Source organism: Syngnathus typhle, linkage group LG6 (assembly GCF_033458585.1).
Source record: "Syngnathus typhle isolate RoL2023-S1 ecotype Sweden linkage group LG6, RoL_Styp_1.0, whole genome shotgun sequence".
Lineage (NCBI taxonomy): Eukaryota > Metazoa > Chordata > Actinopteri > Syngnathiformes > Syngnathidae > Syngnathus > Syngnathus typhle.
In genome coordinates this window covers 8,419,022-8,446,464 of record NC_083743.1, presented here as the reverse complement: position 1 = coordinate 8,446,464, position 27,443 = coordinate 8,419,022, and the positions used below count along the sequence as shown (strand labels likewise).

The 27,443-nt window shown below is 39.9% G+C and overlaps 3 protein-coding genes across 7 annotated transcripts; 1 reads left to right on the top strand and 2 right to left on the bottom strand.

The window, feature by feature from the left end:
• Positions 1-95: 95 nt before the first annotated feature.
• On the bottom strand, positions 96-3,745 carry mffa (mitochondrial fission factor a). Of its 3 annotated transcripts, XM_061281622.1 has the most exons (8): positions 3,534-3,745; positions 2,795-3,012; positions 2,438-2,604; positions 2,242-2,333; positions 1,458-1,622; positions 923-979; positions 686-770; positions 96-598 (listed from the first exon to the last, which is right to left on the bottom strand). In XM_061281622.1, exons 1-8 carry the CDS (start codon positions 3,542-3,544, stop codon positions 467-469), a joined length of 927 nt encoding a protein of 308 aa, XP_061137606.1. In that variant the 5' UTR covers positions 3,545-3,745; the 3' UTR covers positions 96-466. The 3 variants fall into 3 exon arrangements, with proteins under 3 accessions (XP_061137606.1, XP_061137608.1, XP_061137609.1); XM_061281624.1 differs by lacking the exon at positions 1,458-1,622; XM_061281625.1 differs by lacking the exons at positions 923-979; positions 1,458-1,622.
• Positions 3,746-4,295: 550 nt separating this feature from the next.
• On the top strand, positions 4,296-26,059 carry megf6 (multiple EGF like domains 6). Its single transcript, XM_061281629.1, has 28 exons — positions 4,296-4,553; positions 5,357-5,491; positions 5,580-5,689; positions 5,798-5,902; positions 8,031-8,153; positions 8,646-8,768; positions 9,307-9,432; positions 9,550-9,672; positions 9,861-9,983; positions 10,207-10,344; positions 10,422-10,544; positions 10,876-10,998; positions 11,255-11,491; positions 11,571-11,699; positions 12,651-12,779; positions 12,855-12,983; positions 16,735-16,869; positions 17,062-17,196; positions 17,292-17,423; positions 22,121-22,252; positions 22,380-22,508; positions 22,602-22,727; positions 23,378-23,506; positions 23,579-23,707; positions 23,798-23,926; positions 24,593-24,718; positions 24,800-24,928; positions 25,114-26,059. The coding sequence occupies exons 1-28, from the start codon at positions 4,474-4,476 to the stop codon at positions 25,191-25,193; spliced, it is 3,567 nt and encodes a 1,188-aa protein (XP_061137613.1). The 5' UTR covers positions 4,296-4,473; the 3' UTR covers positions 25,194-26,059.
• LOC133155950 (EH domain-containing protein 2-like) lies at positions 13,066-16,108 on the bottom strand. Of its 3 annotated transcripts, none has more exons than XM_061281631.1 (6): positions 15,623-16,102; positions 15,389-15,565; positions 15,096-15,193; positions 14,352-14,764; positions 14,097-14,261; positions 13,066-13,742 (listed from the first exon to the last, which is right to left on the bottom strand). In XM_061281631.1, exons 1-6 carry the CDS (start codon positions 15,841-15,843, stop codon positions 13,182-13,184), a joined length of 1,635 nt encoding a protein of 544 aa, XP_061137615.1. In that variant the 5' UTR covers positions 15,844-16,102; the 3' UTR covers positions 13,066-13,181. The 3 variants fall into 3 exon arrangements, with proteins under 3 accessions (XP_061137615.1, XP_061137617.1, XP_061137614.1); XM_061281633.1 differs by having other exon boundaries at positions 15,657-15,796; XM_061281630.1 differs by having other exon boundaries at positions 15,389-16,108.
• Positions 26,060-27,443: the final 1,384 nt, after the last annotated feature.

The following is a 27,443-nucleotide window of genomic DNA, read 5'->3' as shown; positions in this document are numbered from 1 at the left end:
TATATCAAATGTGCATCTCTTAAACCATTCATTACACAAGTTGCTCACTCTTTAAAAAAGGTTGGTCTATAATAAATATCAAACTTAAATCTTAATTTCTTTCTTTGGTAAACAGAACTGTACTTTATTAATGAATTACTCCTTCTAAAGTCACACTGCATTGCGCAACATTGATATTTGGAAACAAAATATAGCATTACTCCTTTCTGAAGTGATACATACAGTATTTACAAGTCATGCTTAGCATTGCTCAACATGTGTAATTAAAAGCAAAACATGACTGGAAAGAAAAACTAACAAAAGTATATAAACGCCAAAAAGAACACTGTACAAACATACATGATAAATAAACATGAGCATGTCGTGCAATAGGCTATGGTCTTGCTCAGCCAGGTGGCAGCAAGTGTAACTGTGTCGCACACACAATGGGAAAATTATGTTGACTTGTTTTGTAACACTGACGTATTCAGCGTCTTAACCACACCCACGTGTTGACAAGCCAAAAAGCGACAGTGACCGAGTAGAGGATCATCTCCCGTTTTGCTCGCTCCTTATTCTCTTCTTCCAAAAGCTGAAGCCGTCGATTCAACTTGATAAGCTACAAAGGTCAAGTAAAATTGAGTTACGCTTTTGCCACATCGGCTCTTTTAGCCACTCAATACGAATGCTTCTGTGAAGACCCAACCTGTCGTCGAAGTGTTGCTGCATCCACGACGGTCATGTCGTCGGATCCCCCGTCCAGAGACGCCTCACATGTTGATAGTGCAAGCCTGAAACAACAGCTTCTATGAAATCATTTTTGCTCCAGGCTTTGCAAGTTAATGTATTGATTTCAAGACAAACAGTGCATGAAAGGAATAGGTAGGAAAAGATGGGTGAAAGGAGAGGAACAAAATGAAAACGGAGTGCTACGTGATGTTACCTGGATTCATGCAGGGGGTTGGAGCTTGAAGCTGACCCCCCTCGCAGTGACGGTTTTCTACAGGGGTGAGGAAATACAGGTTTGGGGAAAAGGGGAAACATAAGAGCTAGCACTTGCACAAAGCACAGTTTCACAAGCATGCAAAAATGAGGATGACCTTCCCAAACGTAAAACACCCAAGGACATTAAATGAAATACATTTCTTCATCGCTTTTCAAACTGGGCCAAAAAGACATTTTAGTCTGGACTGAATGTTAGTTGGATTTACGTATCACATCTCTCATGACTTGCAGTATTGTTAGTGAATGTTAACCAGATTGGTCACATTCTTTGCTTTAGTAAACAACCAGTAAGAATGTGACTAATCAGGCAAAGCAAAGGTTTATTTGACTACATTGTCTCCTTTGAAAATGGACTCTTAGGTGTGCAGGACTTCCCAGTTCGTTTCTAGGTAGGTGGTAAGGTGGCTTGATTACTAGCTGCGTGATGCTCCCTTCGCTGGCCGAATGAGAAACTGTGACAATAGGGAGGTCACCTGCGAGGGTGTTCATCCAAGACCTCAAGGACCTGCTGGTAGGCCCGACGTGTAGTGCACTGGAGGAAAGATAAAACGCCACTAGCGGTGTACAGGTTGTGGTCTTCTTCAGCCACATTGGGAGGGGAAGGGGGGTGAAGAGTTGCTGAGGGGGATACTGTTGCACTGCTTGGAGGCAACCATTGAGCAGCCAATTTGGAGAAAATATGAAGGACAGGAAACAGGAAGAGAGAAGAAAACAGGGAAGGAGAGGGGAGAGAAATGAGGAAAAGGAACTATCTTAAAATGTGTCAGTTTTGCAGCTGTGTTAAGCAACACTGCTAAATTAGCTAGAGGGAATTTTGTCACATCCAAAGCACCAAACAAAAACAGCCAGGAGGATGGCGTGCAAATTAGAGGCCTGAGCTAAATAAATAAATAAATAATTTTAATTACATGCCTTATTTTTTTAGGAATGCTGACCATGCTGAAAGAAATGGAAAGGTTTATCCTCCATGGCCAATAAATAGTTTTACTATTACTACATCAAATGCAAAGCAAAAGCCAAGAAAAACACATTACAAGTTACGAAATCATATGAGCGAGGAAAAAAGGGATCATGTGGCAAAACTATTTTCGTTTTCTTAAGCGCTAAGGGAGTCTTTCATTTGATGATACCGTGGCAACAAAGACAACAACGTCTCCTTTGGGAAAAAAAAAAGGTAAAAGATGAGAGTAGAAAGAAGGAGGAAAAAGATGTAGCGTGCAAGAACTTTGTGTCACCAACAACTGAACAAATACTTACGCTGAATCGCTATGCGTCAGTTGGCTACTATGACGGACAGCTGCGTTCTCACTAGCTGAGCGTTCTCGTCTCGATCGCCCTTGACGCCGCAGCTAAAATAAATAATGACTTAGTAATATTTACTGTAAATCTTGAGTTTTACTTCATCGATTTTCCCACATTGTAATGGAACAGTATTGATTGCTCTCTCACTTACCGTGGCCTCACTATCTGGAGTTGCTCTATGATCGTCCTCCAGGAAGTCGAGAGGTCGCTCACTGAGTGTGAGTACTCTCGGCGGGGTCTTCAGGGACAAGGCTTCTAAAGGCGTAGACTGGATTAAATCCAGGTCTCTTGGTCTTGAGAACTGGTGATCATTGTCTCCTGAAATAAGAAGGAATTCTTGTATCATTTGAAAAGGCAGAACCGCATCACGCCACTTTAGATTCAACAAAAATATCAGTCTGCTTTCATGGAAGACAACAGAAATGTAACTTATATATAAATATATCAATAAATGTCATCACAGCTTTTAAAATAAATATATTAGTCATCTTATTCAGTGTTTACGAACCTGAGACAACAATTCTTTCCGGAACTTGCATTGTAACACTGTGAGGAAGATGCTGCGAAGCAGCACCAGAGTCCTCCTGGCCTTGAAGAGACATTTTGAGCATCTCAGGTATGCGCATCCTCTGGTTGATCCCCTCTGTGTACTGCAGATCATAGTGGATGCGGTTGATTTCTGCCATCTCGGCAATGGGCGAGGGGAATGTTGGGCCACTCATTTGGCTGTGCAAAAACATCAAGTCAACATTTGACACCATCAGTCAATAATAACATTATGCATTGTAACCGACTTATTGCAACAAACTAATATTCGCAAGAAACACATCACATGATCAAAACAATATATTAGCCATTGATGATTTCAGAACAGTGCACAGACACAAAGGGCAAACTTAATGCAACTATTACAGTTACATATTAGTGGCCAGGGAAGATGTTTGTTAAATCGTTCACAATAATGGCATGTGATTTCTTTTGCAGAGCTTAGCTATAAACATGGCGATTTCATACAATTGATGTGTTGTCTCTTTAGCATGAGTTGCTACATAGCGGTCACCCTCAAACTCGTCCAAACTACCCGTCGCAAATATTTATATAAAACACGGTTGGTTTGGAGAGATGTGCCCTCGTTTGGTTATGGTTGGTAATATCTGCTACTAAAAATAATTTAGAATAATTTAACTGCGTATGTGACGCTAAGTAATCTGCTAACATTAGCGCCATTGAAGCAGACTGTTTCTCACCCTTTGCTCATTTGTTGAAAGTAGCGATTTCCTCAAATGGTTTTGTAATAATGATCCGGAATCGCGAGAAGACTTTTACATTTGCATCAAACGTGCAGGAGGACAATAAAAGAGTTACAGTTGCAAAAGGTGGCAGCAGTAAAATGGGAAAAAGTGTAACAGTCAAAGAGGAACGTTTCTCATCGTCCTGCGTGGTCAGTAGGACAGGAAAATACTCTTCGCCACGGGAAGTGACGTCATGGCAATGACCGCACAAATCGAAAGCAAAAACGTTTTCACGAACAAAGTTGTACGTGTAAAAAAATTTTGGGCATTCTTTTGCCCAATATTACGAGGTTACTTTTGATCAATATTAATTAATATTTTATTACATAATTTCTTGTATTAGAATGACAAATCAGTAACACAATGACTGGATGTAAATATATTTTTCTACAATGCAATAAAACTGTTATGAATAGTAACATAATGCCATTAAATGAAATGTGTGATCGGAAAATTTTGCTTTTACTAAAAGCCTTTTAACCTTTGCTCCTTGCAATTTTGTGCATACCCCAAGGTGAATAAATAAATAAAGTGTTATATTATATATTCTATCAATTTACTATGTACGTCTCTAGTTATCAAACCAGATTGTAATCGCTCATATGATGGTGTAAATTCCAGATTTCCAGGTCATTGCTACTGGGGGTTGGTAACCAAGCCACTCTGTGACTGTGGGTGGTGCGTATGCGCGCAACCTGTTGACAAGAGACGCCGACATCCTCTCACACAGCAGACGCGCGCTCAAATCGGGACCACATTGCGGAGTACTAGAGTTGCAAGAACTTTTACAGCCGAGTCTCAAAACGGATTACCTTTATATCATCATGTTCCTCATTTGATGGACCCAGATGCTTCACGCCAACCTGTTAAATCAGCTTCCTAACGGACAGAAAATATGTTCCTAGATATTTTCACTTTGTGTCTGATATTCAGCACCTTGCACGTCGGATCATCCTTGGAATTGCAACTCGGAATGTAAGTGGATTATTTACAGTATCCATTATCTGAAATTGTTAAAACAAATACTATAGCAACATAAAAAACATTAACGCACTTATGGAGTGATATAGATATATTTTTATCAGACACGCACGCATGCGCGCGCGCACACAATATAAACAAGTATTTGACCGATCGAAAATCGATTCTTTGATGACCACTAGAGTTCGCACTTACAAGTAACCATTGACAAATGCAGGTTTTTAATTGGTGGCTCTTGCATACCATAATTATAATATATAATAATAATAATTATTATTATTATTAAGTCTCGCCACTCGCCAACAGACGTCTATTAAAATAAATATAGCGTGTTGGGCAAGGTTAAATGAAACGCTTTAATGACAAGAAAAGCTGAACACTTCCTCTAATCAACTTGAGGCTCTTTTGAATTGGAGCCAGATGGTTGGTAGAGGTGGACCTTGCTTAGTTAGATACTTGACAAACTCTTATAACTTGGAGCGATGGTTGCTACTTACTGCAATGCACTTTTAATATATGGTTTGCACATGTGTACGCATTAACAATATAATCTTTTATTGCAGACATTATAATTTTGTTGAATGAATAAATACTTACTAGTTTATTCTTATATACTTGGATATTTCATTTGGCAGAGTTTTGGATTGTTTGTAAAATCCAATCCAACCTAGATTGAAAAAAAAATCAAAGTCAACAAACCAAATTTTTATGAGACTCATCTTCCAAAATGTTATCTTTTGTAGAACTAATTTAAATGGAATCAGCAGCACATCTGTTCGTCTTTGTCTGCATTTCAGGCCCAATGTTTGCACCGACCAGGAGCTGTCCCTATTGGGGGGCCCTCAGCCTTGTGTTCAGGCTTTTACTCGCATGGTGAAGGTATGGAGGCAGGGCTGCACAGAGCACAGATGGTGTACAGGTTATGAGAGGAGGTGAGAGCCACTGCTTTCTCCAACACTGAACAATTTATCCTGTTGACTATCACTATTACAACCTGGAAATCAATTCTGCTCACCACAGGACAACATACTACACAACATACAGACAAATGTACAGGACAGATATTCAAACAGTTTTGAAGTGCTGTCCTGGTTGGATTCAAAGGGATGGCGAAGCAGGCTGTCTACATAGTGGGTATTAGCATTTTAAAGTTTTCGCCGTGACCCCTAAAATATATCAATCATACAGCAGTTAACCATACGTTCTGTAATGTAAAAAAATGTATGTCCCAATTTTAGGAATATGCAGTGCCAATATGTGTTTTAATGGCGGTCGATGCGCAGAGAGTGGAGATCATATATGTAACTGTCCTAAAGGCTTTAAAGGGACAAGATGCCAATACGGTAAGTTTTGATCCCCATTATAGTAAATATCAGTCTTAATGTATAACATTTCCACGTATAACATTTTACTGCAGTATTACTGCAATAGTCCAGGAAATTCTTGTTTCACTAAAGTGCCAAATTTAGGTTGACTATGCAGTAATTAGAGCTTTGATTAGGAGTTTGCACAATGGGGTCTCTTGAATGTTAAAGGTGTTAGAAATTCTCTGGAAGTGGTGGTTTACTTTAATGGTTCCATTTCTGCTGAGTCTTGTTGCAATAAAAACAACAACAGTGCTGTGCTTTCTTGGCAACTTAGACCATCACCTGAGCTTGTCTGGTCGCTGTTTTTAAACGGAAGACCTTGTTTACGGCAGCATGTCACAAGCACGTGTTGTATAGAGGCAGCTGTCTTCTGTGATTGTTTTGACTCATACTATTTGCTTATTGCACATTGGAGTGATAAATTGGGTTAGGATTTCTATGAGTTTGTTTTTCTCACAATCAAAAGTTCACGTTTTGGCGTTCTTTAGCGATGAAATGTTTTGCTTTGCTTACAATTACTCACATACGTTTTTGTTATTCATAATCAATACTTACGCTACAGATGTTTGATTGCGTACAATCATAATTGAAAGTTACGACGAGCAGGTTTTTATCTTGTGATTTATACGAGTATTTGTCAGAGTCTCAAATAGCTCGGGTGTCTCCCATCGACTCACCTCTCACCCCAATTGCGGAGTTCATGTTTGAACAGGATTGATTTACAGTGCTACTAAATCAAACACACCTGCTTCTTATATGGAGGGTGTATGTACAGTAGATGCAAACCTGTTTTAGTGTTCTTTTCTGAAACGAAAAAGTAAAAATAAGAACAATAAACTAGCGAATCTATCTGAATTCTGTTTTGTTGGTAATATTGTGTAAAATAAATTCCACTCAATTATATATACTGTACTTTTCTCAGTATGACTGCTTCAGATCTAATCCTTATTATAATATATCCCTCTTGGAATAATTATTATTTTATTTGGCTTTGACCATGTGATGGTATTGATTCATTGAAGTTAATCCTTTGGTGTGATACTAATGAAATAGTTGGGGGGAAAAAATATTGTGTTTAATGTTCAGTGCCAGACGTATGTTTTTCTTATTTCTTTTTTTCCCAATCGATTTTGCACGGTAATTTGAATCGGTGCCCAAATTAAGGTTTGCACTAAAATTGAACGCAAATGAGAACATACATAAGTAAGATCACACATTTGTTTGAGTGTGTCTCATCCGGAAATACATGGTCCAATATCCCAAGGACTTTTGGGCTCTTCTTTTATGTCAAGTGACAACAAGCACATGGATTTAATCATGGCGAGACTCTTTTGCCTGTCTTCAAAACCTCTTCTAACCACTTCCTTGGCATCTACTTTATTAAACGTTTTGAAGTGGAAATGCATGATCTTAATCAATCAGGGCTTCTCATAAATATTTCCAGTGTCTCACTCCTTTTTTTTGCTTTGAACTGGTTCTTGTTTTTTATCATCATTATTAAGTTTACTGTTGAAAAACAAACATACCACAGACACCTGCTGCTTGTTGCATATACATATTGGGAAATGATACCCGGCCAATGTTATATAAATTTATTAGCTGCCAGAATACTTGAGGTTGTTTTTGGTGCAGGAAGAGTAAAGATCCTTTGAGAAATTCTGAAGTTTAGAGAACAGGTTTTGCCAGTAAGACTTAATGATATTCACAGGGATCTGGAATCGGTTTGTCTGTAGAGAACATAAGAGCATTTAAGCAGCTGTGTGTTGTCCGTGTTACCGGATGGGAAACTTATCACCCGTATTAATAAAGCAGTGACACAACAGTACTTTCCATTTGAGATTTAATCCCATGAATAAAGCAATTAGTCTTGTTCTCTCATTTTTGTGTCTGTATCTTCTTTTACACTAACTTCCTGGCATTTCCTGGCCAAAACGGGATATTATCATGTTCATGTGCATACATACACAGTCCAAAATGGTTTTATGTATTTCGCTATCACGTTTGAACATGATTTATCTTTAATGCATTGCTGTCGTTAAGGATTTATTTCATTTATTTATGTCATCGTATTGAAATCATTTTCACTATTTGGTGTTTTGTTCAGATATAAATGAATGTGAGGTAGACAAAGGAGGCTGTGATGGATACTGCTGCAATACCATTGGCAGCTACTACTGCAAGTGTCCAGAGGGCAGTGAGTTGGGGCCAGATGGCAAATCATGTCAAGGTAACACCAACATTAGGATGCAGCCATTTTGCACCAACACCTTTGCCTGCTCATCCGAACATTCCATTAATGAAGTTCATTTATATAATCTCATAATGATTTATGTTTTGCTTTCTCGCCATCTGGCAGTCCCGTTCCCTACCTTATGTTGCACTTGGAGTCTACACTAACAGTTTATCGTGGCACTTGAAATAGATCCAACTGTACTCACATGTGAAGGCATTTTATGCCCTAGCAAACCTGCACCTTTGTTTGTTTCGTCAACGTACGTTATCGTTTCTTATTTGCACTAATATTGTGCCATTATTGCACGACGGCCAAAAATCTGTCAGTGGGTCACTTAATCATATGCACAATCAAATACTTGAACTACACACGTGAATACAAATGTCTTTTGTTGACGTGTTTGTGCTCAAGTCACAATCATGACTAATCTACTCTACGAAATTGTTAAATTTATCATTATCATTATTGTACATTTGTGTGTGTTAGACGTCAATGAATGTGCAGAGCTTAATGGAGGATGCCAGCAGACGTGCATCAACAAACCAGGTTCTTACCATTGTGAGTGCGGGGAAGGATTCCGCACGCATACCGACGGTCGGACTTGCATTGGTAAGCAGTTAGAAGTTCAGCACTTTTCCTCACGAGCTTTTGTTGCTGCATTGGTGCACACATAAAAAAAAAATGTTTCGGGAATGTAATTGAATTGCTTTAGTTTAACATTTATTATGCTGTAAAATGAAAACGAGTAACATAAACACTTAGCAATATAGTGAGATTCTCGCTCCATCTTTCTGTCGTCTCTTTGCCCAAGAAAACAGAGTTTGTGCCTGCTAAAGTCATCAGTGTGAAAATATTTTCTTCCTATAAAATCTCAAGCACAGAGGTGATATTTCATATTTGGTACACAGTAATTGAATGGAAATAATAGAAAGTCGCTAGAACTGCCAGCAGTACCTGACTTACATTGTATTTACAGCTTTCAAACCAAATGTTGTTTTATTTTGATTTATTTTTTTGAACCAGATTCACTGTGCTGCATCAAGTGAGGATGGTGCCTCGCTCAAGAGCACCACAAATGTTTTTCTTGATACAAATTCTATGATGCCATTTTTTTATTTCTAATATATGTGTCTCTTTTGCATTCAAGCCGTAAACTCTTGCTTGGTGCTGAATGGTGGGTGTGAGCACAAATGTCTTGACAAGGGTAACAATCACTACAAATGTGAGTGTCGAAAGAACTACAAGCTCAAGACTGATGGAAGACACTGTGAATGTAAGTAATCAGTCACAATCTCCCCATTAGACCTTAACAAAATAGTCCGTAAATCAACAAGATACCTTTGATATGATGAGCATGTGTAGGTCATATCCTCTGTGTTTTGTGTGGCAGTGAGGGACCCCTGCGAGGAGAAAAATGGAGGCTGCACACAGCTTTGTGTCTCGGTGGATGGCCATGTTCAATGCAGATGTCGACCTGGTTTTACTCTGGCTGAAGATGGCAAGAGCTGTGAAGGTACACAAAGGGTTTGCATGTTATGTTATGTTATGTTATGTTATGTTATGTTATGTTATGTTATGTTATGTTATGTTATGTTATGTTATGTTATGTTATGTTATGTTATGTTATGTTATGTTATGTTATGTTATGTTATGTTATGTTATGTTATGTTATACCTGCCTTGCATGTTCCGTCTTCAACAGACATCGATGAGTGCAGTTCAGGTCATGACACGTGCTCTCATGGATGCGTCAACATGCTGGGCTCCTTTCGATGCGTGTGTCATCCGGGCTTTGAGCTTGGTGCAGATGGAAAACGATGCTACCGTGAGTAAAGATAACATCTTTCCTCCACTTGAGACCAATTATAGGAAAACCAGAACTGATGATACATTAGTCAACCAGTGGACAGTTGACTGAGCACACATTCCGAATGGTGATGGACATTCCGTATGCACTGCATGAAGACTTTGCTTGACTAAACTAATTTGTCCACATTTGCTGATAATTTTGTGTCTTTTCTGTGATCATGTGCACTTGTACACTTCAGGCATAGAGATGGAGATTGTTAACAGCTGTGAGAAGAAGAATGGAGGCTGCTCTCATCAGTGTGAGCACACCACCAACGGGCCCCTTTGCTCCTGCCATCGTGGCTACCAGCTAGACCACGACAGGAAGACCTGTGTAGGTAAGAACTTCTTTTAGTTTCATGGACCATCTACTTTACGCTGAATCTTACACTGCACTGCTACCTACCGACCTCAGATAGTGACGAGTGTGTCAACGGAGAATCCTGCTGCAGTCACTTCTGCAGAAACTATCCAGGCGGCTACGAATGCAGCTGTAGAGCCGGCCACACACAAAACCCAGATGGTTGCGCCTGCGACGGTAAGACTTCTGGATTGTTGGCGCGTTATCTCGTCTTTGTTATGCTTTTTGTTTTGTGGCACTGTGATGCTGCACTCAAATCCCCAAACAGGCTCAAGTAACAGAAGCTTTTCCAGATACTGTTATAAACAACAGACATTATACAGACAGTATTAAACAATCTCACAAATGCCTTTGTGCAATCAATAGTACCAGGCAAGATCCCAATCGTTATATTACAAACAAATAAAAACAAATAGCGCTGTCTCAGCCCAAAATAGATTTTATAAACAGGTGACTGTTTTTTATAACTCATTTCTTGTTTGTTTGTTCCCCTCCATTATTCTATAAGACATCAATGAGTGTCAGGCAGAGACTTCAGGCTGCGACCATGGTTGCGTCAACACCCTGGGAACATACGAGTGTTTTTGCCAACAGGGTTTCCGCTTGGATCAAGATCAGCACACCTGCATCTGTCAGTAAACTTGACCTAATTTTATTTATTTATTTTTAAATACAATTTCCCATGAATTGAATGATTTCTTCATCTATATGTGTCTACATCTATCACTCCTGATTTAAGTCAGGTTGTTAGTTTGTATAAAGTATAAAGCCAGCGATTCAATCGACATGAAATTCTATTGAGTCATACAAAATATTTTTTAAATATAATATTTAGTGACAACTTATACGACATAGTTAACATGGTGGTTTTGTGTCACCTTTGTTAGCTTTATATGGTAGAGAGCTGGAGGAAGATGATGAGGAGGAAGACGAAGAAGATGAAGAGCAACTGGAAGCCTCAAGGTTTCCAGACCTGTACTTCCATAACGTTCCCCAGCTTCTCCATTACACAGCAGCACTGCGTTCCCGTTATGGCAGTGACGATGATGATGATGGTCACTCTGGTGAACAGTTTCAAAGCCTCATGAAACACAGAGAAGAATTTAGATTGGACAGCCAAATCGGTACAACAAAAGCATGATTACTTACGCACCAATTTCTGACAGTTGAAAAGTTTTTGCCAACTTTTCTTATTCATCCCAGTGTGTCTGGAGAACTCTTTTGGGGAAGACTGCAGTTGGCAATGTGAAGATTGTGTAAATGGACACTGTGCTGAAAATAAAGACCGCTGTGAATGTTCAACAGGATGGGCTGGCGTTATCTGCAATGAGAGTAAGTTCAACAATTTATTATTACCGGCATGTCGAGTTTCTGTCACATCTGCTTTTTGCATCACACACTATTGGCACTACGCTCTTTAGTTTCCAGAATACTTTAAAAAGATTTGTTTTCATTTGCCGCTTATGTACAATACAAAAATGTTTGTTCACTACTAAATTAATTTCCAGTAAGGGATGTGCCATAAAATAGATATTAGACATTGTAAATTTGAAACAATTTCTTTATATTTATTAAATGATTGTGAATGGTGTGATTCACATTCATAAAGACACAACCATCTAGAATTTGGTGATCTTTGGGGAATTCACACACAGCATCAGCAGAAAAATAATATAGTATTTTGGCTAGACTAACTATCCTTTATAATTTAACCGGTTATTTTTGGCCATGTATTTGTACACGTACACACAAAACCATCAATGTTCCCACCTCATGGGATAATCCATCTGCTAGTTCTATTTGAGCTACCTATAGAAGTGTGGTCCAGAGTGCGATAGCCTTCTGTGCATCGATCCAAGGACATAAATCAAAACCCGTCGACTCTCCTGCGTAGGTTGGAAGCTTTTTTATGGACTACTGAACAAAAAAAGCACTGGGGGAATCAATCCTTGAGCTGCCTTCCAAGGCCAGGGCTCACAGCAGGCCTGCATCCAAGGATGTTCATTGCCGACTCTAAAAGCAAGGTTCCACTCTTCCCATGCCTGGCTGTCTCAGGTCTGAACCTGAGTCCTGCTGGTTCTCATAAGGGAAAAGACACGTGGGATAAGTCTATTAGAATGTCACATTTGATAAAGAATATACGCCTTGTGCTGCTTGGATGCTATGCACAAGTTCACATGCATATAAGAAAATAAGATCTGAATACAAAATATTTTGTAAAACCAAATATGGTACTTACTTGAGCACAGATGTACTTTTCTTAAGACCCACATTATTCTCCAGCTTGTCCGCAGGGCACTTATGGACCGGCTTGTAACAGTCTGTGCCAGTGTAAGAACGGAGGCACATGTGACCCTCTGACTGGGAAATGTTTGTGCCCCCCAGGGGTGCAAGGACTACTCTGCGAGGCTGGTTTGTATTTCTACACACACATTTGCACCCAAAAAATTTTTTTACATCAAATTTTGTTTTATTTTGTAATCACAGGTTGTCCAAGGGGCTACTTTGGAAGTAATTGCATGAGAAAGTGTAATTGTCCCAATAATGGACACTGCCACCGTTTATATGGAGCTTGCCTGTGTTCCCCCGGATTATATGGTCGACACTGCCACCTGGGTGAGTACAAAATTCATATTATAGTTCAAAATTTTAGTGCTGTTTTTCTGTTTTTAGTGCTCTCAGGAAGCAGATATCACGATACGTGTAAAGTCGTCTTTTAATTATGGCATTGATACAAAATGTTGCAGCTACGTCACATTTTTCCTCAAAGTGAAGAAAACAATTACAGTACTGTGTTAGTAAATACTGGATGTCTTAGTTAGATTCCTCATCAGTCATATTTAGTCGTTTCGAGGGAGGTAACAGGTGAGAAGGCAGCTCACGCGGGAGCCAATGGCCTTCCAGTTTTCCTTCAATAAGATGCACAGCCAACGCAAACTCCTCATTGTCCAACATGCCATCTGCATCAACGTCTGACAACCTCCAGATATGAGCAAGCACAGAATTTGGCAAAAGTGTTGTCGTCATCCATTCTTTGACTTTGGCTCCGCTAAGTTTGCCTTCATTTGGGCTGAGGTTGTAGAAGATCTCATCATATTTTGGTTTGTGTTTCTCCACGATCCACTCAATGGAGTCTTGTTCACTGTCATCGCCATCTTTGAATTCCTTGAAGGGATGCCGCTTGTAATGGTCACGCCTGAACGTTCCCAGGAACTCACCATCTAAAACTCCAGCCAGGGGTTTATTTTGAAGTTCTTGTTGCTGAAGTAAGGGAACTAGGTTAGCAATGTCATTGTTTAGGAGTTTGTCCAGGGAAGCCATCAAACTTGGTTTCAGTTTCTTGAACTTTGAGAAGTTCTGACTCAAAAGCTGCTCCTGGAAAAGTAAATTTGTGAATGTTGAGTTAGATCACATTTGGGGAAAGAAATAAAGCATGAAGTTATGTATACATTTGTTTTAACATTAATTTAGCTTATAATTGGGAAAATGAGGGATTCCCCCACCCAAAGTATTTTACAAAAAACGTTTAAATCAATTAGTTTAATTACTTTGCATTTGAGAGTTTAAAATAACATTGTCGCGGTTTTTCAGGAGCAAATATTCCAAATCCATTTCATAGCTGACCGGCTTATGTCAAGGTGATGAATGGGACATTATTTTCTGGATCACAGCCATTCCCAAAGTGGTTGACCTCTCTTAAGCTCTTTTAATACAACATTTCAATATGACCTGCATCTTGGTGCAGTCGGGGAAATCTCCCGCTGGAACTCTGTGTTGCTGCTGGATCTTAGTGAAAATGACGGGAAGTTGGTAGATCAGATTGTGCTTCTTGCTCTCTTTGCAAAAAAGAGTCGGCATCTCCTCCTTCAGATAGCCGATGATGTGTGCATGAGCCTGATAGACCAACAAAACAAATATTAGATCAAATAATATCGACACTGATAATGAGAATCATTAAAGGTGATCTGCTCGCAGATATTTTACCCTCACGAGTCGAGCTCTCTTCACCAAGTCATTCAATTTTCTCACAACGGCGTTGTGTGGGAGGTTTCTAATATCGGCTAACAGATCCTCCTCCTCCAAGTCGATCAGCTGGTAGTGGTCACACATCTGCCTTGGCTCCGACCAAAAGGATCCGACGTAAACTCGCAAAATCTCCGGAGTTTTGAACACTTTTCCCAGTGACCACATGAGGGCGCCATATACTCTCATAAGCTGCTGCGAGTCCACCCTGTCAGCCTTGTTCAGAACCACACGTAACTTGTCCTCGTAGCCAAACAGAGCCTCAAAGGCCCGAGTGAGCTCATCCGAGAATTCGAGCTTGTGCGCGTCGAACAGCAGGATGATCCGATCCACACGCTCGGCAAACCAGCGTAGCACTGCCGGGAAGTCGTAACCTTCGGAGAAAGAACATGGGGTTTTGATTAACGTCTATGGTAATGGGGTCTGCCCCTTGTGCCTCAAGGAACAGTGAGAAGCATGTAGCATATCCCAGAGGCCCTGCAAGCGATTCCAGTTACACCCACAGATGAATGTGTCAAAAAAAATAAAGCAGAGACTGCTCTGATACTTTCTACAATTGTCCTCCCAAGTCTGTCAAATTGTTCTCATCTGCTGTGGTCACGAATCAAATTAATTGTATTGAGTATTGCATCATTCAAATTCCTCTCTTGCCTCAGGCATTCTTTTGTGCGGATGCTTAAGACGAAACTTGGTATCTTAACTCACCTCGACTAAGTTTTTTCCTTGCTGCGGTTAAGATGCCCGGTGTATCGATGATAGTGATACTCTCAAGGACCTGATTGGGCATCTGCACACACTGAAATCTGCATATAAATGATTATACATTTTTACAACTTAAATGCAAATTTCTTCAACTGTGAATGCTCAGAGATGTTGTTGCTAAGTGAAAATTCCAAAGATACCAAAGGGAAAATGCAGCATCAATGCATCAGACTTACATCAGTATTTATCGTTAACACAATTTAACGTAGAGTCTATTGCCCTCCCTCCTCCATCACCTGTTTAGAAAAGTATTCCCAAAAGGGTCAAGGTTGCGAAATGGTTTTTTGGGATCCATGGTGAGGGCATTCCCTGGTATGATTCCTTCCGCCTCTCCATGCATGAGTGCTGTGAAGCAGTCCGTGGTCGGCTCCGGCCCCACTCGGCTCCCCAGAAAGTCTTGTTCGATTAGATATCTGCAAACAGATGTGCTTTTTACCTGGATACCATCTAGTTGCATCAGAATATCATACCTGATAAAAGTTGTCTTTCCTGTTGAGTACTGACCCATCACCAACACCATCGGTTTGTTGTCAAAGTCCGCATCCTCGTAACTCGGAGAGTGGTAGTGATGGAAGGAGTAGTGCTTCTCTATCGGCAGCAGTCTTTTGTAGTAAAGATTCCTCAGCTCTTCTGTCACCACGTTGACACCCCCGATTGTTTTGGGATCGCCTCTAAGTCTCCAATTCGACATTGTGAAGATTTTCTCTTTGGGTCGGTTATCAAAGTGGTTCACAGTACAAGCACGAAAGAGAATGATAGAAGAATGTGCTTGAGAAATATTGTCAGATTCTCACAGCTGCCTGCTCCATCCTGCAGCGCGACATTTGGAGGGTGGAGAGGGTGTAACCAGAGACTCCAGCTGCATCTCACACAAAGCCTCTGTCAAGCAGGACAAGGGTGGAGTGGAGTTTTTGCTGCATTGGGACAGTCTTGGCAGAATGCATGTAAATGTAACAATGCTAATTCATATTTATCATTCTTTTAAACTTGCATCTGTCTTGGATTTTCACATCTTTTAATCAGTATCTGTAGAAAGTCAGCCTTGTCTCAATTCAAATGTGCAATCTTGCATTATTGCAGGATTCTAGGCCCGTCTCGTGTAAAGTACTTGAAAGTGATGCTTGAGTGAAAGTATAAGTTTCTTTACAAAAAATATCACTGGTCGCCTTGTATAATATTATGGGTGTAAAAGTCTTTTACTATCTGACATCTGTTGAACATGAGTGTAAAAAAAAACTAACGTATTAAGTAGTATTTAAAAAGAGATCGGATAAGATTTTATATGATTATTTGTTGATTTTTATTTAGTTTACTAGGTTGGTATATTGAGTGAAATTAGGCTGGCTACCACATGACAATTGCATGTTCTGGCTTCAAGTTGGAAAAAGCGCAAGCAGGGCCTCTTAAGTATTTTCTTTGGTGTGAAGAAAATGTGCAACTACCCAAACCACCCAAGGGCGAAATAAGATATCCAAGAAAACAATAATAACTCTTTTACTGGGAAACACCATTGTGAGAAACTCTACCACGCGTGTAATCCTGCGAAGCAACATTTTACATTTTCTCGTCTTCTACTCCTCAGCTTGTCCCAGATGGACGCACGGCCCTGGCTGTTCGAAGGAATGTGACTGTGTTCGAGAACATTCCACTGGCTGTGACCCCAAGATGGGGAGCTGTATCTGTAAGCCTGCATACCACGGCCTACAATGTGAGAAAGGTATAATCCCTTCACAGGAAATCTGTTCTCAGTGTAATTATTTTGTTAGGCCACAGCAGCATTATCTACTCCATGATGTCCAAGTGGTTAATGTTCACAGGTCAACAGCCTCAATTCCAGCACATTATCCCCCTTTTAATTGTGAAGTGTCAAAAAGGTTACCCTTGTATATTTTTGTGTGTTGCACCGTAGAATGTGAGCCGGGTTTCTTTGGCGCAGGTTGTGAGAAGCCCTGTGACTGCCCAGGTAGAGGGTTGTGTGACCCCAAAACTGGGGAGTGCAGCCAGCAATGTCCTGCAGGCTTTTATGGGGAGACATGTCAGCTGGGTGAGACAAGAAATTTCATCTTATTTTTCATAAATGCAATTAAATACGATTGCAAAACAGATATGATATATTTGGGGTATTTCTTATTTCTGCAGCATGTGAATCAGGTTTTTGGGGTCAAGGATGCATCAATAAATGCCAGTGCCAAAACGGCTCTCTGGGTTGCGACCCTCTCACTGGACGTTGCATATGTGGGCTCGGCTATATTGGACACAAATGCGAAGAAAGTAAGTTACACTACAGTACAATGTGAATTTTAGGCAGCGACTGCTGCCCCCATGTGTTTTTTGTTACTCATAACATCTTTTCTGTAGGGGTCACTTATGAGTTTTCTGTTTTTATTTTCATATAGTATACATGAGTGTATTATTTTGCATATTTTATATTTTCTGCAATTCACAGGTACTGTGTGTGTGTGGGGGGGGGGGGGGGGGCGTGTGTTATTGGATGTGATACTGTGAATACTTTTTACTCCAGCAGAGGACGCTGCAGATTTAGTTTTCTGGTTTCCTGACTCAAATGAAAAAAAAAAAAAAGCATCTTCCACGTTGCCATTTTAAAACCCTACAAATTCCATAATGCGACATGTATTTTATCCTGGATTGTACATTATTATTTATTCCATGTGTTTTTTTTAAATGAGTTATCCAGGCAGGTTGATGCCATTAGTCAAACTGTCTTAACAATTGGGTCGAGTTGTTCAAATGATGTTCTGACTAAGATTTAATGTAAATGTAAGACAAAGCCCAAAGATTCATACGACCTCTTAAAATCATGGCCATGCCCCATTAGAGCAGAGCCTCTTGTCCCTAGTCATAACATTCAAATGATTCACGTCACTCTGATTGGACCTTAACGGTGGAAACAGGCCTATCAGTCTGTCTAGGTTCTGCTTTCTGGAGGCCCTTTTCCCTCAAGCTGAGGTGTTCAGTTTCTCAGTCTGCCGGGCCTCTCTCCCTTCAGGAGAAAAAAGGCCTGTGCTGTGAGATGGACCAGATCTCATTGGGTATTTTCTTTCCGACAATCAAAATAGAAAGATACGGCCTTCCCTTGTGGGATATTTTAGTCCTCACATGACTCAATAATAAGATTCATGGCGAAGAGTACATGGCTCAGAAAGCTTGCTACAATGGCTGAATTTATTTTTTTGTGATTGTGGTGAATAGAAAGAAATATTTTCCACTGTCATGTTGGCTTGTTATTTTTGTTATCTTCATTCAGCTTAAATGACACCAGCGACTTCTGTTCTGTTCTCTATCATTCAATTTCTGCGGCCTCCTCTTCCCGACTGTGTGGTCCTTTGTGGACCTGCTTTATGGGCTGACAGCACCCTTTCTTACCCAAGCCAGAATCTGGAAATAATCCTCTTGTCTTAAAGAGCTCATTTATTCCTGCGTTGGAGTCTTTTAGTGATGACAGTGTGTGCGGTAGTCGTTGTGGACCAGTTCCTCTGTGCCTACCTATAAACTCTGGGAGAGGAAGTGGGACGGTTCGAAACTAACAAGTACCAGCAGACTGCACAGGCTTCTGTCGTTAATATGAAAATTAGTCACCTTCTTTTGGTAAAAATAAATCATAAACCAGACCACATTCACATATTGTGTACATCAATGGACCCTATGGATCTGTTTTAGCTTATGTAGGAACTTGGGCAACAAAGGTAGTTAAGTAACAGTAACCACCGGACAGTAAGAAGTACTTTTGAAACAGTGTTACCGTCGAGGTCATTCATAGTGACAGCATCTTCAGTGGCCCAGTTTTAATGACATCACAGGCAATGCAGGTAAAGACGCCATGCTGTCAGCGTGGGAACACAATGACGGGCATGTGTACTTCATTCACATTGAGTCCGTGGGTTTAAAGTAGGAGTGAACAGCATCAGAGGAGTTGGCGGAAATGATGTAAAAACTAAAGGGAACACCCTAAGTTTATGAAACCGCCAACATATTTGGTGCGCCCCAATTTGTGGCTTCCTTTGGTTACATGGGCCACTGCTTCCCTTATGCATAGAAGAGGTGGTCTATGAGATAATTGCTTCGGATTATTTCCAAAACATGCTCATGGTCCATATATATATATATATATATTATATATATTATATATATACACGTATAAAAATATATTATATAGTATATATACACGCACATATACACACACATAACAATATTGTCATGCATTTGCACCTTTATCCACACCAAGCCAGATCAAATCAATTCTGCTGAAGTCAAAAAAATTTTTTCCAGCTCCAGATATTTACCAAACATTGTTTTGTGGACCAACTAACCTCTTGAACAATCTCTTTCTTTTGGTTTGACAATGAGAACCAGATGCTTCCACTAAGCTACAGACTGACGTGTAGGTGTAAGTGCAACAACCTGGTTCTGTTTAGTTGTGCATTGACGGTGCCTGCGGACTCAGCAGGTGCTCGAATTATGGCTTCTCTTGCACCAAAAAAAGGGAATGGCCTCTGAGCTGCTGCTAACTTTGATGTGTCCCAGATTCACCACACGTGCGCGACATGAACTCACTTAATGAACGCAGACGCTCGATTAGATTAACATTGCCGTTTGATTCTGACATTGGCCGTAAGACAGTACCAAAAGAGACGAGGGGAGTGACAAATTTAAGAAAACTTCCTTTTTTGTGGGGTTAGCATTTTGAGCTGTTTAGATGTTTAAATTTGACCCACGGTGTGCCCAGGCGGCTTTTATGGTCTTGACTGTGGCCAGATGTGTGAGTGCAGAAATGGTACCCGCTACCACCACATCACAGGAGCCTGCCAACGCATGGCTGGCGAGGCAAGACCTCATTGCATTCTGGGTAATGTAAGCCACATCATTAAAACGGGGTGTGAGGGAGGTCCTCACTTCTGAACATCCTCTCTTTAAACACAATTATACCGAAAATGAGGCATTAGCAATAACATTTTTGGAAGAGAGTTAAATTTAGAGAAAAGAGCCAACACACCCCAGAGTCTGTCTGTTCTGACAAGTTACAGTGATGAACATGAGAAATGTGTAAAGACTTATTTTTGTTTTTATTATTACTTCTGATGCGCGTTCTTTTTTCACTCAATTATTTGTCAGTATTTTGTTGAACTTTATTAAAACTTCCGTTTTGTTGTCTCACACTGGAAATATATATACCGGATATTGGCCAACTGGATTATAAAGCGCACCTTTAATGAATGGCCCATTTTAAAACTTTGTTCATATATAAAGCGCACCGGATTATAAGGCGCATAGAATGAATAACTCAAACGTTAATGCAATCACAATATAGTAACACTCGAAATAGTAAAAACAATAACAATATATCAATAACTCAACGTTGCTCAAACGTTAATATCACACAACACACAAAATAAACACGTAAAGCTTACTTTAATAAATTAGTCCTTATCCACGAATCCATATTGGTCCATATATAAGGCGCACCGGATTATAAGGCGGCTTTTTAGAAAATTGGAGGTTTTTAGGTGCACCTTTATAGTGTGGAAAATACGGTATCTAGAAAAATGGATTTTTAGAAAATTCTCATAAGATATCACACAACAAATAAAAAGATCATAATTATTAAGAAGCATCCACAATTTCTTTTAGGATGACCAATGTGTCTATTGTATAAATATCACTTTAACAGCGTGTTTTTCATTTTCATCTTATTGTAGTTATTTGTGTGCTCATGCATCCCCCATTATTGTAAACTTGTTTTTTCTGTCACAACAACTTGTCCAATAAGCACAAAGGAAACTTGAGAAAACAATTTGCATTTGATTGCTAATGAGTGTGCCTGTTTTGTCTTGCTGCTCGTACCAATGAACTCCACCAAACACTCACAGTTACCCTACTTTATGAAACATTTCATCATGTCGTCCATACCATTAGCGTACCAGCCCGCCCCCAACACCAACTCAGCTTCTTTCCTCTCCTCACACACTCCCCAGACATCTGATAAATGTTACACACCAGTTGCCAAGTAAAACACAAGGCATTGTTTTTGTCTCCTCGGCAGCGGATAAGGGCTTTTGGAAGGCAGACATGCATAATGACAGCTCCGTAATTGCCTCTTTAGTCTGGAGGCCTTTCTTATCTGTTCCCCACGCTGCCCGCTGCTGCCTGACTGAGTGCGGCGATCTCACCCGCAAACATGTTCGGTTCACAGATTCATGCACTATGACTGATGGTCGCAGGATTGTATTCATTCTCGGGTACAAGTAAAAGAAAGGGTATGTGAAAAAATGTGACCGAGTGGTATCTGGGTTTGGCACTGAAGAATGTATTGTGACCAGCTGATATTGAAAGTCACACAGTACGGAGAGGCAGGAGAAAGAGACTTTGTGACTAGACACACTATATTTGAAAGTCCTCTCTGTTGCTTTTGCACGTTTGAAATGATGACATTAATGTTATGCGAGTACACTATGGATGTTTTGTAATCTTCATCACATTCACTCAAAACAAATACAAAGTGCTCCTGTTGAATAATGAGACAATTTTGCATTCAAGCTCAATTTTCCCAGTGCCCACTTTACTATTAAAGTGTGTGTGTGTTTTTTTTTTTAAACAGTATCATGTTAGTTTTATGTGCATCTGCATGGGACAATTCAAAAATGCATGGATGGTGATATTACTGCAGCTTATTCCGCAATTGATACTTTTTAACTCCTGTTTCGACTCGCTGATGTATTTCTACTGAATATAATGTATAAGAAGTCTACACACCCCTCAAATGCCACAATGAGGAAGTAATCAAACACTTTTGGAATATGGAAAAACCTTTTTTTTTTTTTAATTTAAATCTAAATTTGCACAGGGGTGTGTATACCTTTTATAGCCACTGAATGTTATATTCTTCATTTCATACAATAATTATGTTTCTTTTGAGTTTTTGCTAAATGATGACATTTTTTCCATTATGTTAGCTTGTCCAGCTGGCACGTTTGGGAACAATTGTAGTCAACTATGCCAGTGTTCAGGAGCCCATGAGCAATGCCATCCAGTTACAGGAAGCTGTATTTGTTTACCTGGTTACTATGGGGCAAGTTGTGAGTTACGTGAGTACACTTTTAAGACCACTTTATTTCTGCTTATATAAAAAAATAACAATAATAATAGTCACCACATACACCACTCCCCGACTTGATATATTTAACTATATTTTTTGGGGTCTTATCACAACAGGATGTCGCTTAGGCACCTATGGACCAAACTGCAAGTCTCGATGCAGCTGCCTCAACGGTGGCCGCTGTGACTTCAGAATGGGGACTTGCCATTGCCCTGCAGGCTTCATCGGAGCGGATTGCAGCTCACGTACGTTATATCCGTAACACCAGCCATTGCTTGGACATATGATATTAATGAATCAGTTGAGAAAATAACTAATTCCTCATTTTGTCCTTGCAGGCTGCCCAAGTGGGTACTATGGCAAAGATTGTACCAAACTGTGTACTTGTGGGGAAGGTGGTCAGTGTCACCCAACAAATGGAAGATGTATTTGTGCAGCTGGGAGAATGGGGCCGTCCTGTCAAGGTACTGAACGGCATCACAAATTCAATTATATTTTAAAAATAAATCATTTTAGAAATGTGTTGAGGCTGAGAGCTAAACATCACAAAATAATTCTAAATGTACTTTTGCCTTCATCTTCATCTTTTTAGTAAACAAATTATTGAAGTAACACATTCTAGTGTTGGGCCTCTAATGACTACAGACTTGTGTTCCTGGGAAACTGAAGCCAATCTGTTTTATCAACATTTGAGCAATTGTAAACGGGGTTTTCCAGCCCAGGATGCACTCTGTCCATACTCACTATGTTATCCTCTTGCACATGGGGCTATTCAGCAACTCTTAAATGTCTCTTGTTGAATGTTTACAGAGACCTATAAGTAGCTCGTTTTCTGTGTTCCATGTCACTGGATCTGGCAAGGAAGCAAATAAATACACATGGAAAATCAAAGACATCTTCCTTGTTGTTTTCCTAAGCTAAATTGCCCAGAGAAACATGATTATTCTTTATATCAGTGCCAAATTGGACTATTTTGCCTCTTTTTTAATGACCTGTTGATTAAATAAACAAAGGGGTTGTCTCTGAGTGCTTGCAGAAGGGATTCATGTTGTTCTCTGATGTATTCTGATTGCTGTTGCAATGTCCTGATGACTCCTTCTCAATATTTCCCCAGTCTGTCCTAGGGGGCGCTATGGCCTGCAGTGCCGACACACATGCAAGTGTCAAAATGGTGGTCAGTGTGATCCTAAAGATGGTAAATGCAAATGTGGCCTTGGATGGACTGGACCGGACTGTGATACAGGTTAGTGCTAAATTTGACGCAAACATTTGGATGAATGCCTTTTTTATGTTTTATCATCCGTTACTTTTGTAGTCTGTGCACAAGGAAAATATGGTGAGAATTGTTCTCAAGACTGCTCATGCCAAAATGGCGGGACTTGTGATCGCTTCACTGGCACCTGCAACTGTACAACTGGGTACTACGGCCACTCCTGTCAACATAGTAAGCAAGCCCTTTTTTTTCTACTATCAGCATAATGATGAAATTATTTTATTTGCTAAATCCTGAAGAAATATTTTCTTGTATTTCTAGGATGCCCAATTGGATATTTTGGTGTTAACTGTGCCCGTACATGTGACTGTAACGCCGGGCAGACCTGCGATCGTGTGACAGGCGAATGTGCGTGTCCCCCAGGCTACTACGAGCCTCAGTGTCAAAGCCGTGAGTATTTGAATATCAAAAGTCCAATTTAATTTTTATTGACCTATTTGTCGTATATTAATAATAATGGAAAAAAAAGTATCTCCATGTTTTAAATAGAGTGTCTCCCGAAGTTAAACAATCATGATTAGGATAATTTGGGCTCTAATTTAAAATGTGAGAAAAATATTCATCTGAATGATTTTTTGTTTACTGTGAGGAAATACCGCCGGGTTGTTCTTTCAGGGGAGAGAGACAGGCCCGGAGGAAGGTGAGGTGGGAGAGCAGACGGACTGGTTATTTGATGACAGACATGTGTTTCTCTACCGCTTAATGCGTTCCTCCTCCATCTTTGTGCCCTCCTGCCTGTTTGCTAGGATCTCACACGCAGTGTGAGCGTTTAAATGGCCACTTCAGTCACAGCGGGAGGGACAACCAGCTTAGAAACATTGCTGGGCCAACCTGTGTGTTTGTGTTTGAGTAATAAAATGAGTAATTGTAATACCTCAAGAAAAAAAAAAAAGAACTTTCTCATGATTGGACATTTGTGGTTACTGCTGCTACTACTGCACTATATTTATCAGCTCCGATTTTTTATGTGTTTGAGGTGAATTTTGCAAAATAAATTGATAGAATTTTATATGTATTATTTTAAAAGCATAAGGATTTCTTTTTTTTATTTTCCAGGATGTGAAGCTGGCAGGTTTGGCCATAAGTGTGAAAGATCATGTGACTGTTCAGGTGACTCATGTGAGCCATCCACTGGACATTGCCTCTGTTCTCCAGGACGGACTGGACAGAGCTGTGAAAAAGGTCGGTTGATTGATAGTGGACATTCCCAGAATCTCCTTTCTTCTTACATGTGTCCTCCATCTTTTTTATCCACTGTCTCAGACTGTAGTGGGGACCGATTTGGCCCAGACTGCTTTCTCTCTTGTCAGTGTTCTCATGGGGCTCGCTGTGATGGGGTGACTGGACGTTGTCAATGCCCGCTCACCTGGCTGGGCCCCACTTGTGGTGAAGGTAACACACACACATACACACACACACCATCACGCTGTCGCTTTCAATAGCTGCTTGTTTCGCTTGACAGTTATTTTAATACGGACCCAGCATGGAGTCAGACTTGAGTCTGTCTTTATTTTACATCCTCAAAGAACATTTGCTTTTGATTTTCGATTTGTGCTGATTTCTTATTTCCCTTTTAGCGCTGCTTCACCCAACACGAGGGCAGTGGAACTTTTTGATGCCTCAGAGAAAAAGAAGAATGGGCAGTAAAACTGTTTGAACATTAAAACATGACTTGGCTTTTGGAAAGATGATCATTTTTCAGAAAGTGGTGTGCCAACATTAAGCCTGGAGCTCAAGACAATCAACCGATAAACTTGACCCGTGAGCTGGCCTCAGAGTACCGCAAACTGTTCCCTTTAAAGACTGTTTATCTAGATAAGCCATTATAAGGGGAATAGCTTCATGTATGCTTAATCAAAGTGTAAAGAAATTGAATGAATACATTTTAAAACCCTGTGATTGATTGACCATCTGTCCTCCTTTCACCCAATCAGCTGTGATTGGCTCCTCGCAACTGTGTGCATAATGTATTCATTCCAGCATGTATAGTATTTATGGAATCGGTATTTAGTCAACGTCTGCAGTAGAGATGAACAAATTTGGAGAAAATAGAGGAAATTAATTGCCTGCTTAAAGGAAAGTTTTTCATGCTGAGGTGTTTGACTTGTTTTGTATGTAATATTTGTTCATACATCACTATTGCATTATGCTTTTGTGTTTTTAAAAAAATAATTTGCCTTTATTTAATGGATTATATTTTCTCCTCACTTTTAAAAACACTCACTATTTAGGATATCATGTTTCGTATGTTTAAATTGGCTTCCCAAAAAAATAAATAGTATTGACTGGTGTAAATATTTGTTCCAAATCACCTGCAGCATTAATATTGAAAAAATACTTTAACAAAAAATTGCATTTGTGTCACTGTTCTGTTTTCTCTGCCTACTAGTTTGTCCCATGTTGATGGTGCTATATTGTGTCAGAATATATTCGTCTTCCTATTGTGTTATATGTCTTGAAAGTCTCAATGACGGCTATATGTTGATCAATGAACCAAATAAAAACACAAAAATCAAATGTGAACACCTGTTTTGAATTATCTATCCATCTTGTGCACCGGAACGCAGCGCTGCGTGGATTTGCTAGAAAAAAGAAACATTTTTCAAGCGCACTTGAGCGTTTCCTTTGCTATCGACTAAAGGTGGTTGCGGTCTGGCAGAGGCAGGCAGGTGCCTGGGCCGAATGTGCACGCATCCCCGCATCCCCGGGGTGACTGATGGGGGAGCAACCCGGCAATGGCGGATGGAAATCACCACACATCCTCCCTCTAGTGTTGGTGATGGATGGACGGGGGGCTGCTCCGTCTCAGCCTGTGTTGTGACAGGCGGCAGATGTACTCCAATAATGTTTATCGGTGAGGCCTTCATCTTCGGATGACACGCACCTGTTTCCAGTCAAACAGGCCCAGAAAGGCCATCTATCCTACAAACTCTGGGTGGTCACTGTATCACTATAATAGTCCAACGTATTTAAAGTGAGCTTTAAAAAAAAAAAAAGTATACTGTACAGTTGTGTGGACAAGTGAAAAAGAGGTTTTAAAATAGATTCTTAGCAAGATTTTACGATATTTCACAAACATACACCAATGTAGACTCATGGACATTTTATCCAGAATAGTGTATCATGACATTTTTAGGATTGCAATATAAATTGGACAACTGACAAAATTAAATATATGCTTGTGATTTTTTATTATTATATCTGTGAGCTATCATTTATTTTTTTTGCCCCTAATGCAGCTAACTCTACATTTTCAAGTTTTATGTTGTTCAAAATTAAAAGGTCCAACAACAAAGCTAGTTAGTATACGTCGTCTAACACAATGCTCTTCATAGAAATGATGTGCAAAAAATGGGAAATATTTCACTTTAAAACTACATATTAAAACTACCAAGTAAGGTAACTGTGCTAGAGGGGATTTGTAATTGGTTTTGTATCGTAAGCAGTCTGCCTTTGGGAGGAGGAGACCGAAATAAACGGGCAGGAAACAGATGAAATAGCCCATAAAAGGTAAGATCAAACCATGGGTACTTTTTTGGTTGTAATTAGGCATACACCACTTTTTGCATGGAGATTCTATCACGTTTACAGCCTTTGCCTCACGTCCCAGAGATCATTTCGAACCTCTGCGTTGAACCAGATAGTCCCAAAAGGCCAGATTGTTTAAACTCCAGCTGACAGACCTGACGGCCAAGATAAAAGAGTTGAGAGTGATCATGCACCATTTGTTTGGTTGTTGCCAAGTGTTTAAAAAAAAAAAAAACATGATAAAATGTCAAGCTGGCAAATAAACTGTGTATCACGCAGTCTCCTACACTCAGAGATTACATAATGGTGTATGTGATGAGGGCGACGTGCTACATTTTGAAAAAACACTTTTATATTTCTTTATTGTTTCGAGACTCTT